Below are 26,125 nucleotides of genomic sequence, written 5' to 3'. Positions count from 1 at the left end.
ATCTGCTTTCTCCCGAAGGCTTTTCCACACTCCTCCCCTGTCAGGGTCCCTCTACTGTGTGTCAACTGTTCCCTCCCTCCTACACTGAGAGCTCCACTTCTATGGCCCTCAGGGAGGAAAGATGTGCCACTACTACATCTACTCTGGTCATCTTAGCTGAGCTCTTGGAAATTTTAAGTTTTAAATTTACAGTTTAGGTGAAAACACAGAAGACTTCACACTGAATAAAAAGATAAGGAGAAAAGGCATATTCTCATTAAGTTTTGCCAAATTTGATTTCTTTAGGTTAATAAAATAAAAAAATATTAACAAGCCAAACCAGGAAAATACTTTTATGGATATAACTATCCCAGGGAGTGACGGATATTCACCTGCTTCAAGACATACAGAAGGGGCCATAGTTCAGTGGTAGAACTATCTAGGAGAAACGCGACTAGTGGATCCATTCCCAACCAAAGGAAAAAGTCCACAAGGGAATATAACCATTTGCTTTTAATTTAAACTATATCCTTGAGATAGCAGTAAGACTGGTTTAGAAAGGATGCCAGCAAGCCAGGCAGTGGTGGTACACACCTTTAATCTCAGCACTTGGGAGGCAGAGGCAGGAGGATCAGGTGAGTTTGAGGCCATCCTGGTCTACAGAGCAAGTTCCAGGGCAGCCAAGACAGTTACACAGAGAAACTATGTCTCAAAAAAAAAAAAAAAGAAAGAAAGAAATGATGTAAGAGAAAGAGAGAAAGAGAGGAGGGAGAGAGAGAAAGAGAAACAAACAAACAAACAAACAAAAACCCTACACATTACCCCCTGAACAAGAAAAACAGAAATTTAACATTATCAAGAATATTTCCTTCATAACCCTAAAATGGACAGAATTTCAAATATTTAAAGAATAGCTGGGTGGCAGTTTGAATGAGAATGGCCCACATAGGCTCACAGATTTGGTCACGAGGGAGTGGTGCTATTTGAAAGTATTAGGAGGTGTGGCCTTGTTGGGGGACGTGTGGCACTGGGGCTGGTCTTTGGCTTCGAGGGTTCAAAAGCCCGTGCCAAGCCCAGAGTCTTTCTCTGATCAGCATGCAGCCCTCAGCTGCTGATGCAGCTCCTGCTTCCCTTCCACCATGATGATGATGATGGACTAAACCTCTGAAGCTGTAAGCAAGCTTTCTTTACAGAATTGCCATGGTCACTGTGTCTCTTCACAGCAACAGAATCCTAAGACAGGCTGTTGGGACCAGAGAAGTTGTCTCTAATGGAGCACTAAACTTACTGTGATTGCCTCCAATTATGAAAAGTAGCAGAACTGAGTGTCCAAGGCCTCAGAACTTCTACTTCATAGAAAGGGTTCCCCACAGCTAGCTCTATTTTAAGATAAAGATTATTCTGGACTCTAGTCCTTCACAGCTGCATACACCTTGATCCCAGCACTTGGGAGGCAGTGGCAAGGAGGACAGCTGCAAGTTCAAGGCCAGCCTGGTCTACATAGCCAGTTTCAGGACAGGTAGACTTAGAGAAGCAAAATCATTTCAACCCTCAAAAGTGCAACAAAACAAACACCACAAGACACTACAGTTTTGTTCCAAAATGGTATTGCTGGAATTATTAAAGTAATGTTAATTTTATTTCTTGTATGATGAATATGATTTTGTTTTAAAATTTTAGTCTAATATCCACATTTTCCCAGATGTTCTAAAATGTAATGTTGTTACAAAATGTTACCTCAATTACATCCTCCACTATTTATCCCAAGGCTTATAAACATTATCTTCCAAATAAAAATACCAAAAATTTGTCATTACAAATAAAAACTACTCACCATGATACCACCATTTTGTTTTCTTTGGATTCTTGTTACATGTTCGCACATAAAAGGAATTATCTGGCGGTCGTCTCTGAAACAAATAGAGTTTAAATATTAAATAGGAAATTTCTGAAAGAAAATGACAGAGAGAAGTGAGCTTAGCAAAATTATTATAGAACACATAAAAAACAACAGAAATACTAAAAGCCTGACTCAAGAAGGGATGCCTCAATTGTTTAGGAAGGGGGTGTGGGAAGGTTAGCTCCACTACATGATGTGCAATCTCTTCATACTTCTCTCTCCCATCAAGTCATTGATGACTACTCACATGAACTAACTAAACAAAAAGCTACCTACCTAAGGTTATCTGAAGAACGACAGCAACTTTTCAAGTACCTGCCCAGGCTTGTTGTCTTACTGTAATGCATTAAGGACAGAGAGACGGCATCTAAGACGAAAGATGTCTTAGTCTTGTGTGGACCAGAGGCCTTCCTCATCTGCCCTGACCAGAACAGTATGGAGCAGCTCTGCAGGACACCTTGGCCAAGAGTGAGCTAACCACACAGAAGGAAGACTGGAGAGACCCTGAATGAAAACTACTGCGTATCAGGTGTGACTTCTCGTCAAGAGTTCAAATGTCAAGTTTATACTAATGCTATATTGAGAGGCGGCTACATTCTAATATAGCATTAGTATAAACTTGACATTAGGATTATAATTAAGTTCCTTATTTCCTTTTCTCGTTACATAGCACTTAATAGGGTAAAACCAGCAAGTATCTAATAAATGTTAAATTTTATCAAACTCACAGAAATTCTGACTCTTAAATTATCATCATGGTTAGACCTATCAAACAACTCTATTAAGAACAGTTTATCAAAAATTTAAATGAAATGATTAGTTTCATACTAAAGTATGCAAAAAAATCCAAGCAGCCAACCATCAGGTGAGTAGAAGGATGGTGGTTAGGAAAAGGGTGAGAGACATACCGAGCAAGAGTCAGTCTCTGGCCCGGGGTGTAAAACATTCTATGGAGATGCACACAGAAGCTAGCAACCAGCAGGCCATGCAGAGCAATGGGCAGAGAATCATCAGTGATCAACTCAATGGTGGTGCACACCCAACCCTACGGTTATCACCTCACTGTGAAGCGTCAGAGGAACATGGGAGAACAACCTGCTCTGTCCCACGGATGAAAAGCTTGGAGTGTGTGCCCTTGTGCGTGTGTGTGTGTGTGTGTGTGTGTGTGCATGCACACATGCTAGGGCTGAGTAAGGAAAAGTACTGAAGCAATACATGAGACTCATTTCTAACAACTCCTACTGGTTAAATAAAGCTTCATTACAACCTGAAAATGCAGACGAAACTAGAGTTAAAGTGATACTAAGGAGGCTGGAGGCACGGCTCAGCAGTCAAGAGCACTGGCTGCTCTTCCAGAGGACCCGAGTTCAATTCCCAGCACCCACACGGTGCCTCACAATCACCTGTAAGTCCAAGTAAAACACATATAAAAAATAATAATTTCTAAAAATGTTCTTAAAACACATGTATCATTATTTCATCTAAAATAGCTGTTTTGCACATTTTAGTATTTCAGAATGGGGCTATATCTTTTAATTAATAACATCATAATTTAATGACAGGATTTTTTCTTATGCTGTACATAAAAACTGGATAAAGGGCTCTTCGTCTTACAATTGAAAGAAAAAAAAAACCGAACACAATTTAGCCTATTACTCCCTGTACTTATTTAAACAACAACAACAAAAATAAACCCAAAGCCAAAACAAAACCAAAAAAATCTCATTTTTGAAAAAGAGCACCAGGAAAATTCTTTTTAAAATAGCTTACTAATGTGTTCATAGGCACACGTGTGTGCCACACTACAAGTGGTGATCAGCGCAGAACTTCTTCTCTGTTCCCGAGTTCCAATGTAGGCTCCAGGGATCAACTGTCAGGCTTACACAGTCAGCACGCTGAGCCGCTGAACCATCGCAATGCACACACACCCCCCAAAACAAAACTCTTTTGAACTAACATTTCAAGAAACTTACTTGGTGGAACAGTGACTCTAGGTACTTCCGATTCTAAACCACCCACTGTTTAAAACTGAGATATTATCCTAAGGAGTCTCTAAATTCTTATTAATTAAAATAGCAGTGGATTTAATCTGGAGAACAGAGAAGCAATCTGCTAAAGATACCCATACACCCTCAGAGCTCTCTATTTTAAAGGTATCTGAAATTTAACTCCTATCATTTTTTGTCTGGTCTTTTCCCCGACTTCCATTAGAGACAGAATCTGTGTGTAAATAAAGGAGAACAAAAAGGAAGGTTCCGAAAATTCTCCTGGTGAATGGCATCCTTCTCTAACCAGTGAGACAGGAGAGCTCCAGATTCTGGGAAACTCTGAGAAAGGCTGCCTTGGATGGGGAGTAGCAAAGGGGGCTAAGGAGCTGGGGGGATGTTCATTTCTAACTTCCCTACTGTGGAATCTAAAAACAGGAATATACACTTTTATTCTGTGACTGCTCATGGAAATAAAGTTCAGATTAACAAACATGTGTACAAATGTTGTTTGAAAATGGTCAAATGACAGCTATGGTCTAGTTATGGCCCACACTGCTAGCATGTTGCATACTCAATAAACCATACTTTAGAAATATGTATAAAACATGAGTTTGACTTCTAGTCTATTTAGAATGAGAGAACAAAATAACTTTCCAACTTATTACTAAAAATGTCATTCACTGTAATTGAAAACCAAAAACCTTGAGTCCTCCTCCTTCAAATACAAAAATTATATACTGACACTGTTAACCTACCTACGCTGAAAGAGAGACATTACTGGAGTAAGTGCAAGTCCTACCTTTTCTTTGCAGCTGGAAAGCATGCTAATAATGCTAAGACACACTGACTGGACTGAGAGCGCTGGGGACCAGTCTTCTGTTAGAATGGATAAACAGATATGACCATTGCTATACACATGAGGATGGACAGGAATATTTTCACCAGTAAACATGACCTGAGAAGAAATAAAATGTCATTATCGCTCAATATCCTCTACTATTAAAAACTAAAGTATTGTCCACATTTAACAAGTATTAATTTTTAAGACATGAAATAAAAACAAATAGATTTCAGTAGCAAATGATCACTATCACCAACAATAACCTCACTGTATAAATAACCATGTAGTAGTAGGAAACTCTAGACTGTTTTCCTAAATTCAGTGTAATTTTCTAAATTTGTATTCTTTGTTCAAACCAGTGAATGGTAAAGTACATCCATTAGAATGTTTTTGTTTTTTCAAATTCTACTCATTCCTCACTGAATACTCATTATTCACACCTTTAATCCCAGACTTGGGAGGCAGGGGCAGGTGGATCTCGGTGAATGTGAGGCCAGTTTGGACTTCGACACAGTAAGTTCCAGGCTAGCCAGGGCTACATACTGAAAACACATTTCAAAAAACAAAATACAATAAAACAAAAAACCGGCCGGGCGGTGGTGGCGCACGCCTTTAATCCCAGCACTCGGGAGGCAGAGGCAGGCGGATCTCTGTGAGTTCGAGGCCAGCCTGGTCTCCAAAGCGAGTTCCAGGAAAGGCGCAAAGCTACACAGAGAAACCCTGTCTCGAAAAAACCAAAAACCAAAAACCAAAAAACAAAAAACAAAAAACCCAATGCACTAAAATTCCAAAAGCAAGTAATTTTGAAACTATAACAAAAATCAAACAAAAGCAAAATCCTGTTTACATGAAAAAGAAAAAAAAATGGATCTGAGTCTTACCTGGCTGTTGTCCCCGCTTTGCCTTTTACTCACTGAAAGTGTTCCTTTATCTTAGCTCAGCACAATTGGAAATGGTCCTCCCCTGCCCTAACCCTAAGTAAACCATGGAAGCATCCAAACAGAGAAGAGACTAAAGCCACATGTCTTGAAATACCATTATGAATATTCCAACCCAATTCAAAGGCAGCAGATAGACTTAAGATCTGTTATGCATGTGTTTCTCTGGTATGCAATGCTGGGTAAAGAACTCGGGTCCTTGTATGTGCTACACAAGTGCTCTACTCTGAGCTACAGCTCTAAGGGAAATTATTCGGTTTTATATAAAATTCAAATTAACTCACCAACCTTCAAGTAAATTTTACAACGTACCATATTAATTCTGTAGTCTAGCAGCCATTCCTAATTAGTGGTCTTGCCACAAAGAGAAAAACACTAGTATCACTTGAATAAAAATCTCGTTTAAAATTCACAATCATGGGGATGGAGAGATAGCTCAGCGGTAAAAAACACTGACTGCCCTTCCAGAAGACCTGAGTTCAATTCCCAGCACCCACATGACACTTCGCAACTGTCTGTAACTCCAGGATCCAACCCCTCACACAGACATATGTGCAGGGAAAACACCAATGCACACAAAATAAAAATAAATTTAAAAAAAAAATCACAATCAGGCTGGGTGTGGCGGTGCACACTGCAGGAGCAACGTCTGGAAAGCTGACATTAAGGATTTGACTTGAGCCTAAAAGTCCCAAGGCAGCCTTGGGAAAACAGCAACAACCACCACAGTACAATCTCAAAGATGCCAATCCAGACCCATGAGTCCCCACATACATCCAACAGTTCTCAGCCCAAGCTTACAGAATTTCTCAACCCTTGCAAAAATACCAGCTACAGCAAAATACCAAGAAGGAGACATCAAACTTTAAATTATGACAAAAGCTGATGAAACACTTGTTGCCCTGTATGCATGGCGGGGGTCAGAGGGTTCCCCTTAAACGAAGAAGACGGTCAATGAAATCAGTTTGCCTAGAGTGTGGTATGCCCATATTTAATATAGAATAGATAATGTGAAATTAAAAATCAGCTAAGGTTTTATAGATATTTTAAGTACCTAGCAACAAATCTGACTTTATTAAGATTCTTACAAATATTCACATTAATAAACCAATCATCCTAAAGAAGCAGGACTCTGTCTATTAGTTGAAGTTAACAAAATAGTATTTTCCAACTTTCAAAGTGTGCTTTCCTTAGCCTTTAGGATCTGGCTGCCCACCTCTAGTCTCCCTACAGAAGAAGACTGGAAGCATAAAAGCCAAGTCTGATACTGCGAGAAGTCAATACTTGTCCTACCTACTGCAGAAGGCTCATTCTTTACTGTGAGAGGCTGCAGGAAGAAATGATACTTATTCAGCCCATATCACTGCTCTTGCCCTAAAAACATCCTGCTTTGATCAGTCTTAACTTTCACACTTTCTGAGTCTATTCACAACTGCTTTCTAGTGAAATTTGAGAACATGCTTATTTGTAGACTGTGTTACACATGTCTAGAACAGGAATTTACCAATGTCACAGAATACAGATCTGTTCTGCTTATCCATTTATCCTAAAAAGCCATCTGACCAGCAGAGTGTTTTCACTGAGAGCACAGGCAGTAAGCAGTACCTTGAGAATTTACACCCTGGTCACAGTTATTTTTAAAGTACCCCCCTTGCCCTATAAGGTCTCTTAATTAAGAAGTCTATGAGAATAGTGACAGTGGACCCCCGCCCCCCCCAAAGCCAAGTTTTTACCATGACTATTAGAAAACACATAGGCAGCCAGAAACAAAGGTCATCATGGCACGCTGACCAGTCATTCACAGAGCAGAGAAGAAAGCAGTGTTCTCCTTGGAGAGACATTGTTACCAATGTCTGTGAGCCAGGAACTGTGTGTGTACCAAAAGGAAATCCAGACACAAGGCAAAGTGGGGAGTGGCAAGGGATGGCCCCTAAGGCAGAGCAGCCGACTGTCTACAAGCAGAGCAGAGGGCAGAACAACTCTAACATCCGAGGCCCAAATAAAAATCCAATCAAGTCCCCTACCGGGTGCAGTGGATGAGTCTTTAACTCCGGTACTCAGGAGGCTGAGGCAGAGGAGGATCACTGCTAAGTGGGCCGTGGGCCACCCTGTGCTGTGTTGTCAGACTGCCTTAAGAAACCAACCCAGAACAAATCAGTTCATCTCTGCTGTGGATGACTGATAAATAAAGTGCTGATTGGCCAGTAGCCAGGCAGGAAGTATAGGATAGGCGGGACAAACAGAAGAGAATTCTGGGAAGTAGAAGGCTGAGTCAGGAGAGGCCAGCCCACTATCCAGGGAGCAACATGTAACAGGCACACAGGTAAAGCCACAGAATACGTGGCAACATCTAGATTAACAGAAATGGGCTGAGTTTAAGTGTAACAGCTAGTTAGTGGTAGGCCTGAGCTAACGGCCAAGCAGTTCTAAATAATATTAGCCTGTGTGTGTTTATTTGGGTCTCAGCGACTGTGGAAACGCAAGGACACAGGAAAACTTCAACTACAAATCTCAATTAGGCTTTTAACATATTCCATGCAAGACAAATGCAGCCAGTGTGAACTTGAAGCGACCAGACAGGGATAACCACTTGCACATATTGAGCAGCCCTTAGGGCCTGAGTACTTTAGAAGCTTGATTAGCAGGGAAAAGATGCTTGACATGCCAGAGATGAATTCTTAGAATAAAGTAAAATATTTTTACAACAGTATGTTGCTGTTAAGGCATTACCAGTCTTTTCCATTTTCACAGAGTTTCAGTATAATCTCTGTCCCTCTGGTTCTCTTCCCATTATGAAGGAAGAGTAACCAAGGCTAACTTTAAGCACATACTGTTTTGTATCTTGTTTAAACCCTGTATAAGTCAAAGGAGAAAAATGGGCATTTCTGCTGTTTTAATGCAGGTGATCAAGTACTGAAAACTCAAAATGATGTTATTTCTGGATTAAAAAAAAAATGGGGCAGTTCCACATAGCTTATAAAACTATCTAGGACTGATATAATCAGACCACTGAGTACAAGTGATTTGAAACTACAACTCAATTTACTTGGCCTCGGGTGAAAATTAGTTATACAATCACACTGTTAAAAGTTAACTGAAAACTATCCACATTCCTTGCTGCAGAAACCCAACCAAAGAAAATGGGATTTCAGAGGAAAGTAAAGGATTTACTTTACTCTAAGATTTAGAATTAGAACTTAGAATCCCAAGGCTGCCTAAGAAGCCATCTTCAAATATCCCTACATTTTTAAACACCTCCTTTTATTACTGTAGCTCATTTTCAAAAGCAAGTAAGAGGGGCTGGGGAGATGGCTCAGCAGTTAAGAGCACTGACTGCTCTTCCAGAGGACCTGGGTTCAATTCCCAGCACCCACATGGCAGCTCACAACTGTCTGCAATTCCAGTTCCAGGAGACCCTTACACAGACACACATGCAGACAAAACACCAATGCACATAAAATAAAAATAAATAAATAAGTAAGTAAACAAACCAACAAACTAAATAAATAAAAACAGAGTAACTAAGGGCTATGCATCTTGAATAAGCCATGATGTAGAGCTGTGACTTTCCCTTCAGGGATCTCATTAAAGAACTAAAAAAAAAAAAAAAAAAAGTAGGTAAGAGTTAAAATATAACTATATGCAGAATAATTTTGGAAGACCACATCCAGTCTAAAAATTTAATCAGACCAATCTTAGAATAACTTGAGTACCATGAATGTAGTATCAGTATCAAGAGTGATGAACACCTACCTAGACTATGAACAACCACAACTCAAGTTAGGGGGAGAGAGAAGAGCCATGGAGTCTCCCTGTTGCCTAGGCGGGTCCACCCCCTCTCCTAGCCCCACCCCCACCCCCAGGTTTAAGCATTTCTCCTATAGCAGCTTTAAAAGTACCTGGGACAACAGGCATGAGTAGTGAGTCATGCTTGACTCACTACTCAAATTTGATATATTCTAACAATAGTTCAATCTGATAGCTGCCAATGTCTACAATCATCTAATACAAAGCAGTTAAGTACTCTACACATTTAACTACATATTTCAGGATGTTTACACAGTTTACTAAACTCTTGCCATTATTCCTAAGAAGAAAATAAGGAATGGAGTTCAGGTAACTTTCATATACAAAATGTAAGAATTTCTCAACATCAAGTCCAATAATGAAAGACCTTATAATACCTATTCACAAAGAAGATACAGTACATGTTTCAGGAGCAGTCTGGAGTCAGTTACCTAGTATGTGTCAAACTAGGTCCAAACAGTATACACACAGTGAACTAAACAAAACAGAATCTATACAGGTAGGGAGGGAGGGCACACTGGGAGTTCACCTGTGATGCATGAATCCCAGGTTATCAATCAATTTCTAGCATTGGGAGGGGGAAGCCAGAAAGACAACCAAACACCAGGCTGTAATTATAAAACCAAGTTCATCTGTCATAACATACAGATACCAAGGCTTCCTGTCAGGGACAGCAGGAGGCAAGGTTTTCTCTTGTTACTGGACAGTCAGGCTGGTGGCCCATACCTGTAATCTAGCACTTGGGATGTGAAAACAGGAAGACCAGATGTTCCAGATCATCCTTGGCTACAGAGCAAGTTTAAGGCCAGCCCAGGATACATGACAGCATGTCTCAAGCAACAAAGTAAGTAAATAAAATTTAGAAGTGTAATAAAAGCTATAGATAAGTTAGGATTAATAGTAACAGACAAAAATGGCTAGGGAGATCATATACAGACAGGTAAAATTGTACAGGCAGATTAGGTTGTATTTAGGAATGAGAGAAAAAGAAAGTGTGTGTGTGTGTGTGTGTGTGTGTGTGTGTGTGTGTGTGTGTGTGTGAAAGAGAGAGAGAGAGAGAGAGAGAGAAGAAAAAGAGGCCCAGAGAGAGAGAGAGAGAGAGAGAGAAGAAAAAGAGGCCCAGAGAGAGAACGCAAGAGAGCGAGAGCGAGAGAGAGCGAGAGAGAGACCCAGAATTTGAGAGAAAGAACGGAGATGGAGAGATGGCTTCGGGTTAAGAGCACTGCCTGCACTTCCAGAGGTCCTGAGTTCAATTCCCAGCACCCATATGGTGGCTCACAACCATCTGTAATGATGCCCTCTTCTGGCCTGCAGGGACACATGCAGGCAGAACACTGTATACATATAAATAACTAAGAAAAATTAAAAAAAAAAAAAAAAAGAAGGAAGGGGTGCATGGGAAGGGGTGAAGAGAGGAAATGGAAGGGGACATGTGATGTAATTATAATTTCAAAAAACTATTATAAAAATGACTAGAGATTGAATTTTTATGAATTTTCAAATTTTAGCACACAAACACACATCATTAGCATCTATAGTAATAGTTTTCTTTTCCATGATTATCATCACCATGTTGCTTTAAGAGTACTTCAAAGACAAAGTTTTTTTAAATTTAGTCTTTATTTTGTATGGCTTCAGAACTGAAGAGACAGTGGCCCTTCCATGAAAATAATCATTGCCCCCTACTATTTCTAAAAGAAATCGTATGTTAAAACAACTTTTCAGCAAAAATTAAATTGGAAAAGCTTAAAGCCCGTATACGGAGACACCTACAAAGTCCTGCAAGCATCTCAGATGTTTCTTTGCAATAGAATTTTTTGACGAAGGGATGTACAGGGAGTGGGTATTAGAAGAACAGAGAGATCTGCCATCAAAGAGGAGGCAGGAGTAAAAGCACCAAGAGCGAAGGCACCAAGCTTTGGGAACGTTAGTTTCTACAGTCTGACCACATCCCCGAGAGCCTGTGAAAGAAATAGTCAATTCCTCCACACTGGGGATCCTTCTTTGATCAGACTCCAAACACTCCCACACACACATCTACAGCCCTTCAACGTATCTGAACACAGACATATGAGCACATACGCTGCCAGATCTAAGAGGCCGAGTCTTTTCATGCCCTGTCCTGTACTTTTCATACAAACCCTTCAAGTCCTCTGAAGACCAGTCCTACCAGTTCAAGTAGGCTCTTCTCTGCCTCCCTGGTCTACTCTAAATTAGCTACTGCTTTCCATTTTGTTTCAAAGTAACTCACTGTCCTTCATGGAGTTTTGACTCCTTTATTCAAACACCTATCAATCTACCAGTCCCTCCTGTGTTGATCTAACCTCTAAAGCAGGTGTGAACCGTGTTCACCTCCAATTACCTCCACCAGAACCTGGGGCTGCAAGTCACCCCCTCCCCGGCCTGATGCACTGAACAGCCCCTGGTCTCCCCACTTGCTACCTGCTACACTGTTCCTTTTCATTTTAGATGGGATTCTGTACTCTGCTCCAAACCTTCCATTTCATCAGCGCAGCAGTCTGAAGCCTTCCACTGGGCTACAAACACACCTATACAGGGGCTCTCCTGTCCACGTCCTCAAAGCACTTGTTATCTGTTGTCTTGATAAATGACAACTGACTGGGCTGAGATAGAATAGCAATGCAGTTTTGATTTGTATTGTTTGAGTCCTTTCTATATCTCTATTATATTCTGTCAAGGGTGCAGTGTACAGGCATTTTCTCCCAGCCTGGTAAGCTGTTTCTTCATGAACTCTTTGCAGTAAAGAAACTTTTTAGTTTCCCAAGGTCCCCTCTGTCAATTGTTAGTTAGCCTTACTTCTTAAGCAACTGGAGTTCTAGTGAGCATGCCCTAACCCCACTCTTCTCCTGACTATTTTTATTGTTTATGTGTCTTTTCACAAAAGAATGCAAATTCTACCTAAAATTCTTGTGTTATTTTCCTTTTTCCTTTTCTAAATTAAAAAAATTGTGTATGTATTCACATGTTTATGTATATGTGTAGACATGTGGAGAACATCCGGTGTTTTCATCATTCTCCACTTGTATTTATTTATTCATTTATTTTGAGAAATCTCACTGAACTTGGCACTCCCTGATTCAGCTAAACTGTGTGGTCAGCAGTCCCAGGGACCGTCTTGCCTCTGCCTCCCCAGTGCTAGGATCACAGGTGGGCACTGCCACTCCTGCTTTCCCCCGGTGCTGGGGACTAAAACCAGGTCCTCATATCTATACAGCAACACTCTACTTCTAAAACCATTCTCCCAGCTTTTTGTTTCAATTTTTCGTTTTTTGTTTTTTCTTGATACAGGGTCTTGTTTTGTTGCCCAGATGAGTCTAGATCTCTTTGCTCGAGTAATATTCAACCTCCTGAGAGCTGGTGCTTCAGGTATACATCACCCCATGGAAACTGCGATCAGTGCCAAAGAGGTCTGATTTCATGTTACATATTCAGTCCCTAACAGGTAAGTAAATGCTGACCTACCCAAATAATGAACACATTGAAGGCCTTTAAAGGCTACCTATTGTCTTTTTAGTCTCTATATTCTCTTCTATTATATTTATATTTATATCTCAATGTAAAGATAAGTGTTGGAATAGTATAAATGCTCAAGACAGATTGAATTAAGCAGCCATTTACCTGGAACTTAGCAGAGACAAATAGTGTTTACACAGAAAGGCATTTCCTGTATGGCTGACATTAACTGCACATTAGTAGAAAATGATGATGAAATGGTGCCTCATCTCTGTTCCTATATTAACTGAAAAATACTGTTTCTTTAGAACAAATGATCGAGCCGGGCGGTGGTGGCGCACGCCTTTAATCCCAGCACTCGGGAGGCAGAGCCAGGTGGATCTCTGTGAGTTCGAGGCCAGCCTGGGCTACCAAGTGAGTTCCAGGAAAAGGTGCAAAGCTGCACAGAGAAACCCTGTCTCGAAAAACCAAAAAAAAAAAAAAAAAAAAAAAAACCAAATGATCAAGTCAAATGTCACTATTTAGACAAGTAGCCTTTTCCCAGTTAAATGGCAATGTAATTGAGAAACTAATCATGAATAAGAGGAGGAGCACACAGCAATCTGCACAGGTATGGAATGAGCTGTATGTATCACAGATTCAATCGTGCTCATTTCAAAATGAGATTGGTCTACTCCAGGGACACTCATGAAATTCCATTTTTCTTAGAAGTCAGACATTCAGTATTGCTTATTCTGTAGGAAGATTAAAAGTTGTTTCTAACAACTGTCAGTGCTGCTGTTTCCTCAAATTACCTGGTAACTGAGGAGTTGAATTCAAAGAAATGTTTCTAACACTTTCCCAGAGCAATAGGATATCTAGAAAGGTTCAGTTATTGGAAAAATCCTGTAATTTATATGTACACAACTGTTGGACCCATTACATTTACTTCAGAACCATTAAGATAATATGATTAATAAAATTATTTTAATAATTAAGGAAATCCCAGCCCTTGGAGTAGTTGTCATTTTCTTAATCAATATAAATTAGAATATACAACTTCTACAACATGGATGCATTATAAAACAAGTTGTTAAAAAGGTACACTAGCATTCCAGTGGGAATAACTGTCCTAGGGCTTTTCAGAGTCTACATATAATCTTCACTTTCCTAGAAGTTATTATAAGGAGAAGCAGACACTTTTCCCATAGTAATGTCTCTACTTGGCAGTATGGCAGACGGGAGAGAAATGACTTGGTTTTCACTCCTGATTGTTCTAACGAGTAATCAAACCATTAATAAGATCTTTCTACAAGCTTCAATTTCTTCACTTAAAAAAAATGAAACTGAATCTATATCTCATATGAACAAAATCAGAATGAAAGTTAAATTATGAAATATGACACACAAACATTACCGTCAGTAGAACGCAGGGAGGTAACCTGCAAAAAATGGTTAAGTTTTAACATGTCCATAAAGGGACTTACTTGACAGCCAAGGTAAGCTTGATTCCATAGGAAATAATCATTCAGATTTTACTAAGGAAGGCAAAAATAGGGTAGGGATTACAGGAGGGGGTGGTGTGTGTGTGTGTGTGTGTGTGTATATATATATATGGAGTGGGGGATAGAAATGTGGCAAGTGCAAGATTTGATCCCTAGCACTGCAGAAGAGAATTTTTAAACATGCAGTGAGATCATGACTATGCTACAGAAAACTAAGAGTGTTGGGGAAAAGTATACAGTACAACAATAACCCACTGAAAGAACCCAGCTGGAAGACGACACCTTGTGCTACAGCCCAGAGAGTAAGATAAGAAAGGGATGGGCTGACTCAAAGACTGCAAAAGGATGTGAAAAATGGGCTGGAGAGATGGCTCAGAGGTTAAGAGCACCGACTGCTCTCCCAGAGGTCCTGAGTTCAATTCCCAGCACCCACATGGTGGCTCACAACCATCTGTAATGATATCTGGCACCCTCTTCTGTATACATAATAAATAAATCTTTTAAAAAAAGGATGTGAAAAATATACAGGAATTAGTGAAAGGGCACAATGTAAAACAAGAAGAAGGTGAATAGAAACCCATCATAAAGAAAAGAATATTTTTCTGTTTCATTACTGGAAAGGGTTAAGTTTAGACATATTAAATCTGAAATGTCAGCCAGGTGTGGTGGCACAAGTCTTTAATCCTAGTACTCAGAAGGCTATCTCTGTGAGTTTGAGGCCAGCCTGTTCTACATAGCGAGTTCCAGAACATTCAGGGCTATATAGAGAAACCCTGTCTCAAAGAAGAAAATGGTGTCCAAAAGACTTATGAAATTTTAGAAGGGTGTGTACCCACAGTAGTTATCTGAGTTGGCTGTTTAATGTGTCTTAACATCAAAGACTAAGACAGCGCTGAGTAATGAATCAGAAGTTATTAAAATCAAAGGAACAGGAAGAGGAATAGGGGAATAAAAGAAATCTGAAGATGACAATTTATTATAAATATTGAGCCATGCGTGCCTTTAATTCAGCACTTGGGAGGCAGAGGCAGGTGGATCTATGTGAGTTCAAGGCCAGCCTGATCTAATAAGTGAGTTCAAAGACAGCCAGGGCTACACAGAGAAACGCTGTCTCAAAACAAACAAAGGAATGAATGAATGGATGGAAATATTTAAATACTGTTTTCCTATTATTAAAATGTATTTTAATCATATATTATATATATAATGTATGTTATTTATATATAGAGAGAGAGAGACAGAGACAGAGACAGAGACAGAGAGACAGACAGCCTTTTAGAGTCTCCCCAAAGTTGAATGCATCTGAGTGACAGGTTATACATTTGCTGAAGAAAGGCACAAACAGCTAAAGGCACCTAGGCAAAGAATACCAAAAGTTAAAAATAGAAAGTGAAGACAAATCCTTGTTGAGAAGGGAGATGTTTGTGCTGTGGATTAGTCAACGATGCTTGTCATAATGCCTAGAGGTCACAACAGCAGAATCCCTTCACATTAAAGTTCTATGAAAATGGTAAAAGGAGCCTGAAGTCTTAACAACTTCCTGCTCACATGCCAGCTTTATAATTCAAGGAGTCAGTATCTGGGTAACCCTACTTCTTTAAACAACTTTCTTTATAGCACAATGTGATAACTAATTCTCTATTGTCTCTTAAGGCCAGGAAAAAAATGTAAGCTATATTCAGAATATTATGCTGAAAGTGACAATGAAATATGACTTTTCTTAAAATAGCGCATTTTTAATCACATACTAGTTGAATTTTAGGTACTGGGTTCCTTTTCCAGAAGACCTCATTAGCACTAAAACAGAGGGCTGTAGTGCTACATTTTAGCAACACATCTCATAAACTTCAAGCTTAAACAGTGAAATACTTTGTTTTAATTTTGTGAAGAATACGTAATTCTAGTAACTCATCATCTTACAAGTCAGAACCCTGGAAATCACCCAGAATTTCTTCGCTCTAACCTCCAATTAATTATTTACTAGTTAAATACCTCTTTAAAAAAGTCCATGGGATTGGAGAGAGCTGAGCTGTTAGAACTTGCTCTTGCAGAGGACCCAAGTTTAATTCCTAGCACCCACATGGCTGCTCACAACCACCTATAACTCCAGTTCTAGGGGATCTAACACCCTCTTCTGACCTTTGAGGGCATCAGATACACATGCAGTGCACAGACATACATACAGACAAAACACTAATACACATAACTCCCTCCCCCAAAGTTGTTTTTGTTTTTGAATTTTTTAGATACCATTACCACCATTATTCCTTGTCTAAGTATTTTTCTCTGTGTAATCCTGGCTGTCCTGGAACTCTCGCTGTAGACCAGGCTGGCCTCAAACTCACAGAGATCTGCCTGCCTCTACCTCCCAATGCTAGGATTAAAGAAGTGCACAACAGCCCAGCCCTTGTCTAAATATTAAGCTATTAAATAAACTGTGTTTGCCTCCAACTATAAGATCAGATTTCAGGTTGACTTCATACATTTCACATCTGTAAATGCACTTGTTTCTGAAGGCTGCAAAGAGAACACATTAATGGAAAACCAAAGACACAGTCCTTCTAAAATAGCCTTTGCATCTTTACCAATGTGATCACCCAATCGAGCAAGAGTACTTGCAGCAGTTATTAAAAATGCTAACCTGTCCCCACTGCTCTTGAAACTCAGGGATGACAAACGACCTGACATTCCCAAAAGTGTAACAGCAGCAAAGCCTGCCTCAATAAACGTCACAAAGTCTTGACTTCAAAGAAAGCAAGGTAAAAACAAATCTGTCTACATATTTACAATGGATTTCTCATATAGGTTTTAAGGAGGCAAAAATAAACAATTTAGTGTTTTGCTATAATATAAAAATACAGTAAAATGTTACATGTAAAGCAGTTAGTTACCTGAGGAGAGTCAAAAGGATATCGACTACTAAACTTAAACAGAAGTTGAAATTTTTCCCCTTCATATAAGGTACCTGGTGCACCTTCCATGTCTACGATCCACCTAGGACAGGAAAAAGAAAAACAAAAAGGGAACAAATTTAAAACGTAAGATAAAAAGGATTGGGGTAAAGAAAAAAAAGAGGTCACTGAGCTGCCAGGCACTGGGCCAGAGTAACCCATGTGTACTGGTGCACTTCACCCAGCAACTCTCACACTGAGTTCTTAACTGATTAGTGCTATGCATACTACTGATTATTTGAGTAAACTGATTATTACTATAGGGGACACGCACAGCCACAGCACACACAGCACACACACGGAAGGCAGAGGACAACTTTGTGCAACTGGCCCTTTCCTCCCGTCTCTCCGCGGCCTCCAGGGATGGAACTGGGCAGTAACTAATTACTACCTGTGCTTTACCTTCTAGGCTATCTTTCCGGGCCTCAGAGCAGGGTTGTCTGTCTGCTGTGTGCTAGTGCCCATGGAGGCCAGGGCAACAGATGCCCTTGTGAGTCACCAGTGACATGGATGCTGGGACCTAAACTAGGGTACTCTGGAAGAGCAACAAGCCCCCTAACTGCTGAGCTCTGTTCCAACCCAAGCAGAGGCTTTTAACACTCTTCCCTATCCTTCTGTGAGGGACACGTGGGATTAAAGAAATCAGGTCAAGGTCAGAGTCAGGCTTGTAACCCAGGTCTGAAACAAACTACAAACAAATAAAACTTCCACTTCCATATGCTAATACCAGAGTCTATATGGTGCTCGTCCTTTTAGATCACACCATCTTACTTTTTTTCAAAAGACTATTTTCTATAATAACTAAAATCATTTTAGACAACATCAAGCCCATCAACTGCCTTCCTGATCAGTATCAGAAGCAATGGGAGAAACTGCTGTCAGCAAATACTACAGAGAATTGTAGCTGACAACCGACTTCTGATCAGTAGTCAACAGAAGACTAAGCGGAAGCTAAAGGGATCTCTATCCATCGACCCTGAGGGTTACGAGCAGTGCTCTCTGCTGCCTTTCCTTGCTAGCTCACTTTCAAGGCTTTAAACAGCGCACACAGATTTCTATGACATCTATTATAAGCTTGTTTTGTTTTCATGTGTAACAATCAAGAACATAAATGTTTGCACTGATATTCTGTAACTATCTCTAGTCTTTAGAAGAGAAGATAAAAGATAAAAACAGCAAAGACGCTAGGCAGCGTTTAGACTTGAATCAAAGTCAGAAAGAATGAGTCTTTAATTATAGCTGTCGCATGTAATTGTTATAATTGGCCAAATCTTTTAACCTCATGCTTCTCAGGTACAAAAATGTTATTTTAAATACTGGAAAACTGGGGGTGAGAATGTATCTCAGCAGCAGCAGAGCACTTGTGTACCATGATCAAGGCCCTGGGTTTGGTGTCCAGTACTGCCAACCAATATCATCCATCCACCCACCCACCCACCCACCCTCCCATCCGCCCGTCTGCCCGTCCGTCCATCTGTCTGTCCATCCAGGAAATAAGGAAATACTATCAGAGGAAAATAGGGAATACTATGGTAACGTTCTACTTATGTCTCACGTAATATGGAACTAGGAATATATAAAATAATAACACAGACTGGGCTTAGTCTGTGGAAGAAATCAATTTACAGAAACCCTTAAAATATGACAATTCATATTCAGAATGCATGCTGAGTATCCTAGATGTAAGAGGGATACTGTTGGGAGAGTGAAATGATACTATATATGTAAAAAACCTAGTGCATTTCTACCATCGGAGCTAGTATACAGTAAATCCAATGAAACACAAAGCTGTACAGAAAGCAAAAAAAACCTGTGGGAATACATAGTTCAATGGCAGAGTCCTTGCATAACATGCTAAAGAGGCCGGGGTTCAATACCCAACTACACACACACACACACACAAACACACACACATTCTCTCTCTCTCTCTCTCTCTCTCTCTCTCTCTCTCTCTCTCTCTCATTAAAGACAAAAACAAAACAAAAAAACTAGGTCTTTCTCAGCTTCAAAATTCATTTTTCTCCTACCCACCCACCTCTATACTCCCCAGAGTGATAATCCAAGGAAACCATTTCCTGGTGCTCCTTCATTTTGTTTATGTAACAAATTTTAGGACCAATAAACACAACCAATTTACGCATGACATATAAAGCAGAGTTTTAAATAACAGCAAAGCAAACATATCATTAATCATGTAGTATCTGCATGAAATAGGTCAATGACTTGATTTCAAATACTGTGTGCGATAAAATTTTAATCTTTGCTAATTAAAAAAGTAATATATGCTTATTGGATTTTAAAAATATTAAGTAAAAATTCAGGAAAAAACTACTGTTACATTTTTTGGGGTGTATTTTATTATCATTTTACAGTTTACTACATCACTGATGATAAGAAATAGAAATATAGTGTTTTTATGATATACACACTTAAATTACACAATTTTTCAGCTTTATTAATAATTACTGTACATGTGCACCGTGTGTGGGTATGGGTATGCATGCCATGGTGTGGGGTGATGATGGTCAGGGGACAACTTTGTGGACTTGGTTCTCACCTGCCACGCTCACACGAATTCTGAAGGTCAAACTCAGGTCCCCAGACTTGTTCAGCAAACACCTGTAGTGGCTGAGGCACCTCACCAGCCCCGGCCTACACACGGAACCGTCAGGGCTTAATTCTGATCGTCAGCATACGCCTTGGACTAAGGATGTCACAGGAGAAGTGAGCCTTTCTCCAGTGAGTCTCAACTCTTGAACGTCTGTAACTATTACTCTTTTTGAAAACTAATGGTTTGATTTTGATATTTTACACACATTCTGGCTTCTGGTAAAAGAAATAGCTCTTCCAGAGGAAGAGCTGGCTTCTGTGGACTAAGACAAGCAGCATACAAATGTTGTTTTTATTTGGGGCATGGCTTGTTCTTTAGGCAGAGATCTCACCAGGCTATCCAGAGTGGTCCTGAACTGGCAAGCTGATCTTCCTACCTCAGTCTCCTGAGTAGCTAGGAATATAGGTATGTACCACTGCACCCAGCCAATAAGGCCTTTTACAGAATTTTCCAAGATAATTATGAATTGATTATACAAAATTTCTATCTTACAAACGAACTACAAATAATGAAGTGATAGCATTTTAATGTGTCACCCTTCTCTATTGTAGACATTTGCAGTTTTCAACTCATTCTTCCAACTAGAGATGCTTAAAAAAAAAGAGTACAATTTGTTCCAGGTAACTCTCTTCATATCGTTGTTCTTTTTTTTGTTTTTGTTTTTGTTTTTCGGGTTTGTTTGTTTGTTTTGGTTTTTCGAGACAGGGTTTCTCTGTGTAGCTTTGTGCCTTCCCTGGAACTGGCTTTGGAGACCAGGTTGGCCTCGAACTCACAGAGATCCACCTGGCTCTGCCTCCCGAGTGCTTGGATTAAAGGCGTGCGCCACCACTGCCTGGCTTCTTTGTTCTTTCTTTAGTACTACAGTATGGGGTGTTTTATTTACTATGTCTAAAGTATGGCATTCATAGTTCCTAATTCTTAGTTTCCTGTGCTGCAGTCTGAATGTAGAGCACACGCTCAGCACAGAAAAGGCGGCACACACCTACCTGCAATACCAGTATTCCAGAGACTAAGGCTAGCCTGAGTTACATCAAAAACAATAAATAAATAAATAAATAAATAAATAAATAGGAACATGAAAAACACAAGGATTGTTTTAAGAAAAAAGAAAGCTTTACAAATTACACAACAGTAAGTCTGTGATGACACACTGACACACTAAGGTTAAAAAATGATTATTTAAGCAAACGCACGGAATAAGATCTTTTTACTATATTTACCTAATGCTATAACAGAATACACTAAAATATGAAAACAATTTTTTAAATGAGTACATCCTCCTATACTGTAAGAAAGAAGACCTTTAAAAATCCAGTACTTACTGTGTGATTGAATTCTGAACGCTCTTCTCATTTAAAGTCATTCCAGGGGGTGGGTCATTTTGCAAAGCCAACAGTTCTTTTTGTAGTCGTTTCTAGAAAATATCAATAGTAATTTGTACTTTTGTCATCTTTCCTCTATACAATCAGTGATTAAATGTCCTCCCAATGCTTGCACCTCTTCCTTCACAGGGCCCTTGAATCACTACAGAACAGCTGTACTTAACCCTTTAACTACGGTCTGCCCTACAAGTCACAAGCAGGTCTGAGTGTTCAATCTCCCAAGGCTGCTGTAAGCAGCTCTGCAGGGCAGCCAGGTTCCGACAATACAGCCTTCCTCACAGCCCCGTCACTGGGGATGAGAGGACGCAGAGTCAGCGGTGGCTGAAGACCCCCTACTCAGAGAGCTTCCTTTGCTACACTGTAACAACCACAGTGCTCTGGACCTATGGAGACAGAGAGAGGCTCTCCAGGGGAATCATCAGAGTAACTTAGTACACAAAAGCCTTCTGAAAAACATTTTAAATTCAGCTCATAACCTAATTCTGCACTTCTCTTCTGAAACAGGATTACATGACCATGATTCACTCTCTTAATGGCTGTCTTCACTGTACACTGGAATAAGGTTTTTCTCCCACACTGGATTTCTGACTGACTCTGTTTTGCACTTCTGGCCTGTACACCTCCACCTCTTCTCCTTATGGTCACCAGTAGACATCCTTTTCAGTCACTGCAGAACTGTCAGGGTATGGACAGAGTACTCGACTGGCATGGTCAAGGCTCTGTGCTTAATCCTCAACGCTACAAAAAAACCTAACTAATGTCATTCAAGTTGTAGGCAAGATTCTAAAGATCCCTTTAAATCACATTTTATTATTTTATTTGAGCTGGAATCCTAACTCTGGTCTTCTGGAAGATCAGCAAGTGTTCTTAAACTACTGACCCATCTCTCCAGCCCCACATTACTTATTTAAATGTATGTGTGAGTGCACATTTGTGGCAGTCAGAGGACAACTTGGGGAGTCATTTCTCCGTCTACCATGTGAGGTCATGGAGACGGAACTCAGGTTGTCAAGGCTTGGTGACTGAGCACCTTTATTCACTGAGCCATCTCATCGCCTTTTAATTTCTAATTCTTTGATTTTTGTTTTTATTGTTTTATGTGTATGAATTCTTGCCTACATATATGTATGCATACCATAGCATCATGCACGCCCAGTGCCCTCAGAAGTCAGAAGAAGGCATCCAAAACCCTGAAACTGTAATTAGAGATGATTGTGAGCCACCATGTTGGTGCTGGGAACTGAATCAGTTAAGAGCAACCAGTACTCTTAACTGCTGAGCCACCCCTCCAGCCCCTAAGCGCTAATTCTTTGAGGAAAAAAAAAAAATTAGTACTTATTTATAACTCAAATGGGTTTTCTGCTTTAAAAATGGTCTTTCAGTCAAGTCTGGTGATACACTCCATTCCAGAACGCAGGAACCTGAGGTAGGATTTACAAATTTGCAGTTAGCCTAGGCTATATAGTGAAATACTACCTTGGCTGGCGGGTGGGGGGCACCAGAGAGGGATGGAGAGAGGGTTGGAGGAAGGAACAGAGAGAGTGGGAGAGGGAGAGAAAGACAGAGCTCCACATGATTACCCTCCCTGGAGTATCTCAGAGAAGCCTTATTTCAGTGACCATGTTTTGAGGAACAGTACCGTGGAAGCCCTCCACATCTGGAGGACTTTACTAAAACAGAAAAGATGCTATAACCTAATTAGTCCTGTTCTGTGTCCATTCAAACATAAACTCACAGTGATGAGACAAATTTGAATGCACCAAATGCAGCCCTAGTGTAATCAAGAAAGGAGACTAGCTGATAAATATAAAGACTAAGATTTTCAAGTCTTGGTTGTCAAAAATAAATGCAGAACTCTTCCTGAAGCCTAACACTGTGCCCCCTCAGCATGCTTACGGGGTGTAAGTGGATCCATCAACAAGGACTCCTGTGGTATTGGTGAGGTTCATAAACTCATCTGCCTCACTCTTGACAGCTTGACATTCTTGTTTTTCTTTGCTTTTTAAGTTGCCATATGTTTACTGTTAGTAATCTGTGAAGTCTAGAGAGGTCACAAACACTCCATTTTCATCAAAGGGGAAGCACAGGCAGGTTGATGTCTGACCACATTTTGTGCAACGGAGTTAGCAGACTACATTTTTATTACAGTAACGCAGTCTTTGCCTCTTTAGTTTCTGATCACTTCTTCCAATGTATGTGCTTGGATACTTACTAGCTTGAGATCTTTACCGTTTCATGCAGCAGGGTGACAGGTTCTTCAATTACCTATAGCTATTCACATGAACATTACTCTTTAGAAGACTGAAAACTACACCAAGAAAAATACTCTCAGTTTTAAACTATCAGTTTATATCACAATCTAAAAAGCTCTTTCATTTCTAAAGTGGCTCCACTTTTACATTAATTCATATTTCTAAAGATTCATTTGCTATTTATGTTTCAATCTGTCTGCTGTGTGTGCACTATTGTGCATGCCAGTGACCACAGAGGCCAGAAGATGTTGTTGGATTTCCTGGAGCTGGAGTTACAAGCACTTGTGAGTTACCAGAAGTGGGTGCTAGGATCCAAACTCTAGTCCTCTGAAAGATCAGCTAGTGCTCTTAACTACCGAACCATGTCTCCAGCCCCACATTGATTCATTTTTGTATGTCCTAACATGTGTTAAATCTAAGGCATAAAATCAGAACAGAGTAAGTCCTTAACTGACACTGGTTACAATACAACAGTTGTCAAAATTGACAAAACCCTTTGCTTTCTTTCAAAAAGGGAAATTGACAATAAATATGTACAACAAAACAAAAATAAATAAAATAACAAATTTCTATATGGGATATAAAAATGGAATGAATTAAAGGAATAGGGAGGCTTTACATCTTACAAAGTTTTATCTCAAACTGAAACCTTGAAAAGGTGTTTTTTGTTGTTACCATTGTTTTTGTTGGTAAACTATTTTAAAGAGTAGAAATTCTCACTGAGAGTAAAGAGAAATACAAACAAGAGAAAGGAAGACATTCAAAAATGAAGGATTAGCTGTATATGGTGGCCTGTGCCTTTAGTCTCAGCAATTGTAAAGCAGATCTCTGTGAGTCTGAAACCAGCCTGGTCTATACTGCTAGCTCCAACCCAGCCAAGGTTACATAGCAAGGCCCTATTTTTTTAAAAAAGGAAAAAAAAAAAAAAAAAAAGAGTATGTGAAGCTGGAGAGATGGCTCAGGGGTTAAGAGCACTGGCTGTTCTTCCAGAGGTCCTGAGTTCAATTCCCAGCAACCACATGGTGGCTCACAACTCTCTATAGTGGGATCTGATGCCCTCCTCTGGCATAAAGTTGTACAGGCAGTCAGAACACTCATATACATAAAATAAATAAATCTTTAAGACAAAAAAGAGTATGTAACACTGGTTGCTAGTGTAACTGTCGATTAAAAGACTAGCAGTGACTGTGGCTCAGTGAGCCCTGAGTTCAATCCCAGTACTGTAAAAATATTACCAGGATGACCAACACTGCTTTCTCCAATTTCATCCAGCTGACAAGTGATGGTAGAAAGCAAACCCCAGGAGAGCATGGTGTAGAGGAGAAGAAAAGAACCCTGACACAATGACAGCATCACACTAACAGCCAGATTCATAGCCCCAGCCATCTTGGGTGTTTTTTGGTTTGTTTGTTTGTTTTTTTTGTTTTTTTTTTGAGACAGGGCTTCATGTAGTCCAGGCTGACCTGGAGCTTGTTACGGAGCCAAGGATGACCTTGAACAGTGGACTGCCTTCATGTGCTAGCGTTTACACAAGGAGGAGGATGCTACCATGTCCAGTTGTTACCCTAAGCATGGTATTAAGAAATGATTTTAAATACTAAGAAATGATTTTTAACAATAGCCTAGAAATGAAATAATTTTACCTTATTTTAGCATAAAGCAAAACTTAACACAAATGAAACAGTTTCTTTCCACTGAATTCTAAGTATAACTTCCACAGACCTTAATTTCTAACAGTTAGTGTTATGTTTTCCTCTCTAAGAAAAGGGAAAGCCTGCATCAAAGGTCTTCATTCTTTAAACTAACACTTTCTACATTCTGAAAAGGATCCAGAAAGTGAGAACTCTGACTATTGTGGTTCTCCAAGAGCCCACAGCATAGTGGGGACCTGTAAGTCCAACACACACTGTGATTGAGGCAAGACGACTGATTGTACGTTCGAAGCCAGCCTGTGCTACCAACTAACTCTACTGAAACAGAGGGGTGAGGTTAAGTAATTCTCCACGCCCAAAAAGCACAGCAGAAAACTGCTATACACTGAAAGCCAAAGGCAGCAATGTGTCAAAGGATAAGCTGGCTTCTACTTCCAGCACTCCAGTAGGGTGGATACACTGGGTAACTCTAGATAACAAGACAAAGTGAATACAGTAACTCTGAAATCCAAGAATCCAGACTACACTTACAGGGCTGCCTTCAACAAAGCTGAACATGTCGTTTTGACAACAACACATCCAACAACAGGAGGAAGGGGAGAGAATACAGCACTAAGTAAAGTATATCTATTTATCTATTGATATTTACTTCACTCCAAGTTGAAACTGAAATGGTAAAAAAATAGTAATAACAACAATAATAATAAAATTCACTTAAACATAAAAACATAAAAGATACAATGGTGCACACCTTTGTTCCCAGCACTCAAAAAGGCACAGGCAGGTGGATCTTTGTGGGTTTGAGGTAGCCTGCTCTATGTAGAGACTTCCAGTACAGGCAGGGCTACATAGTATGACCCTCAATC

At 39.9% G+C, this 26,125-nt stretch overlaps 1 protein-coding gene across 3 annotated transcripts in view; it reads right to left on the bottom strand.

Moving 5' to 3' along the window:
- Ube2w (ubiquitin conjugating enzyme E2 W) overlaps positions 1 to 26,125 on the bottom strand; it is a 50,761-nt gene that overhangs the window by 9,907 nt on the left and 14,729 nt on the right. For 2 of the 3 annotated variants that reach the window (XM_059253984.1, XM_059253985.1), the window contains exons 2-5: positions 21,296 to 21,387; positions 17,303 to 17,405; positions 4,667 to 4,822; positions 1,814 to 1,889 (exon numbers count right to left, since the gene is read on the bottom strand). In XM_059253984.1, the coding sequence (XP_059109967.1) occupies positions 1,814 to 1,889; positions 4,667 to 4,822; positions 17,303 to 17,405; positions 21,296 to 21,387 (427 nt within the window). Of the gene's footprint in view, positions 1 to 1,813; positions 1,890 to 4,666; positions 4,823 to 17,302; positions 17,406 to 21,295; positions 21,388 to 22,490; positions 22,552 to 26,125 lie in introns of all 3 variants that reach the window. The other variant, XM_059253986.1, reaches the window with a different exon arrangement.

The sequence above is a fragment of the Peromyscus eremicus genome, chromosome 2 (assembly GCF_949786415.1).
Source record: "Peromyscus eremicus chromosome 2, PerEre_H2_v1, whole genome shotgun sequence".
Classification (NCBI taxonomy): domain Eukaryota; kingdom Metazoa; phylum Chordata; class Mammalia; order Rodentia; family Cricetidae; genus Peromyscus; species Peromyscus eremicus.
Note: the sequence above shows the minus strand (reverse complement) of the source record. Positions and strands in the feature narration are given on the sequence as shown.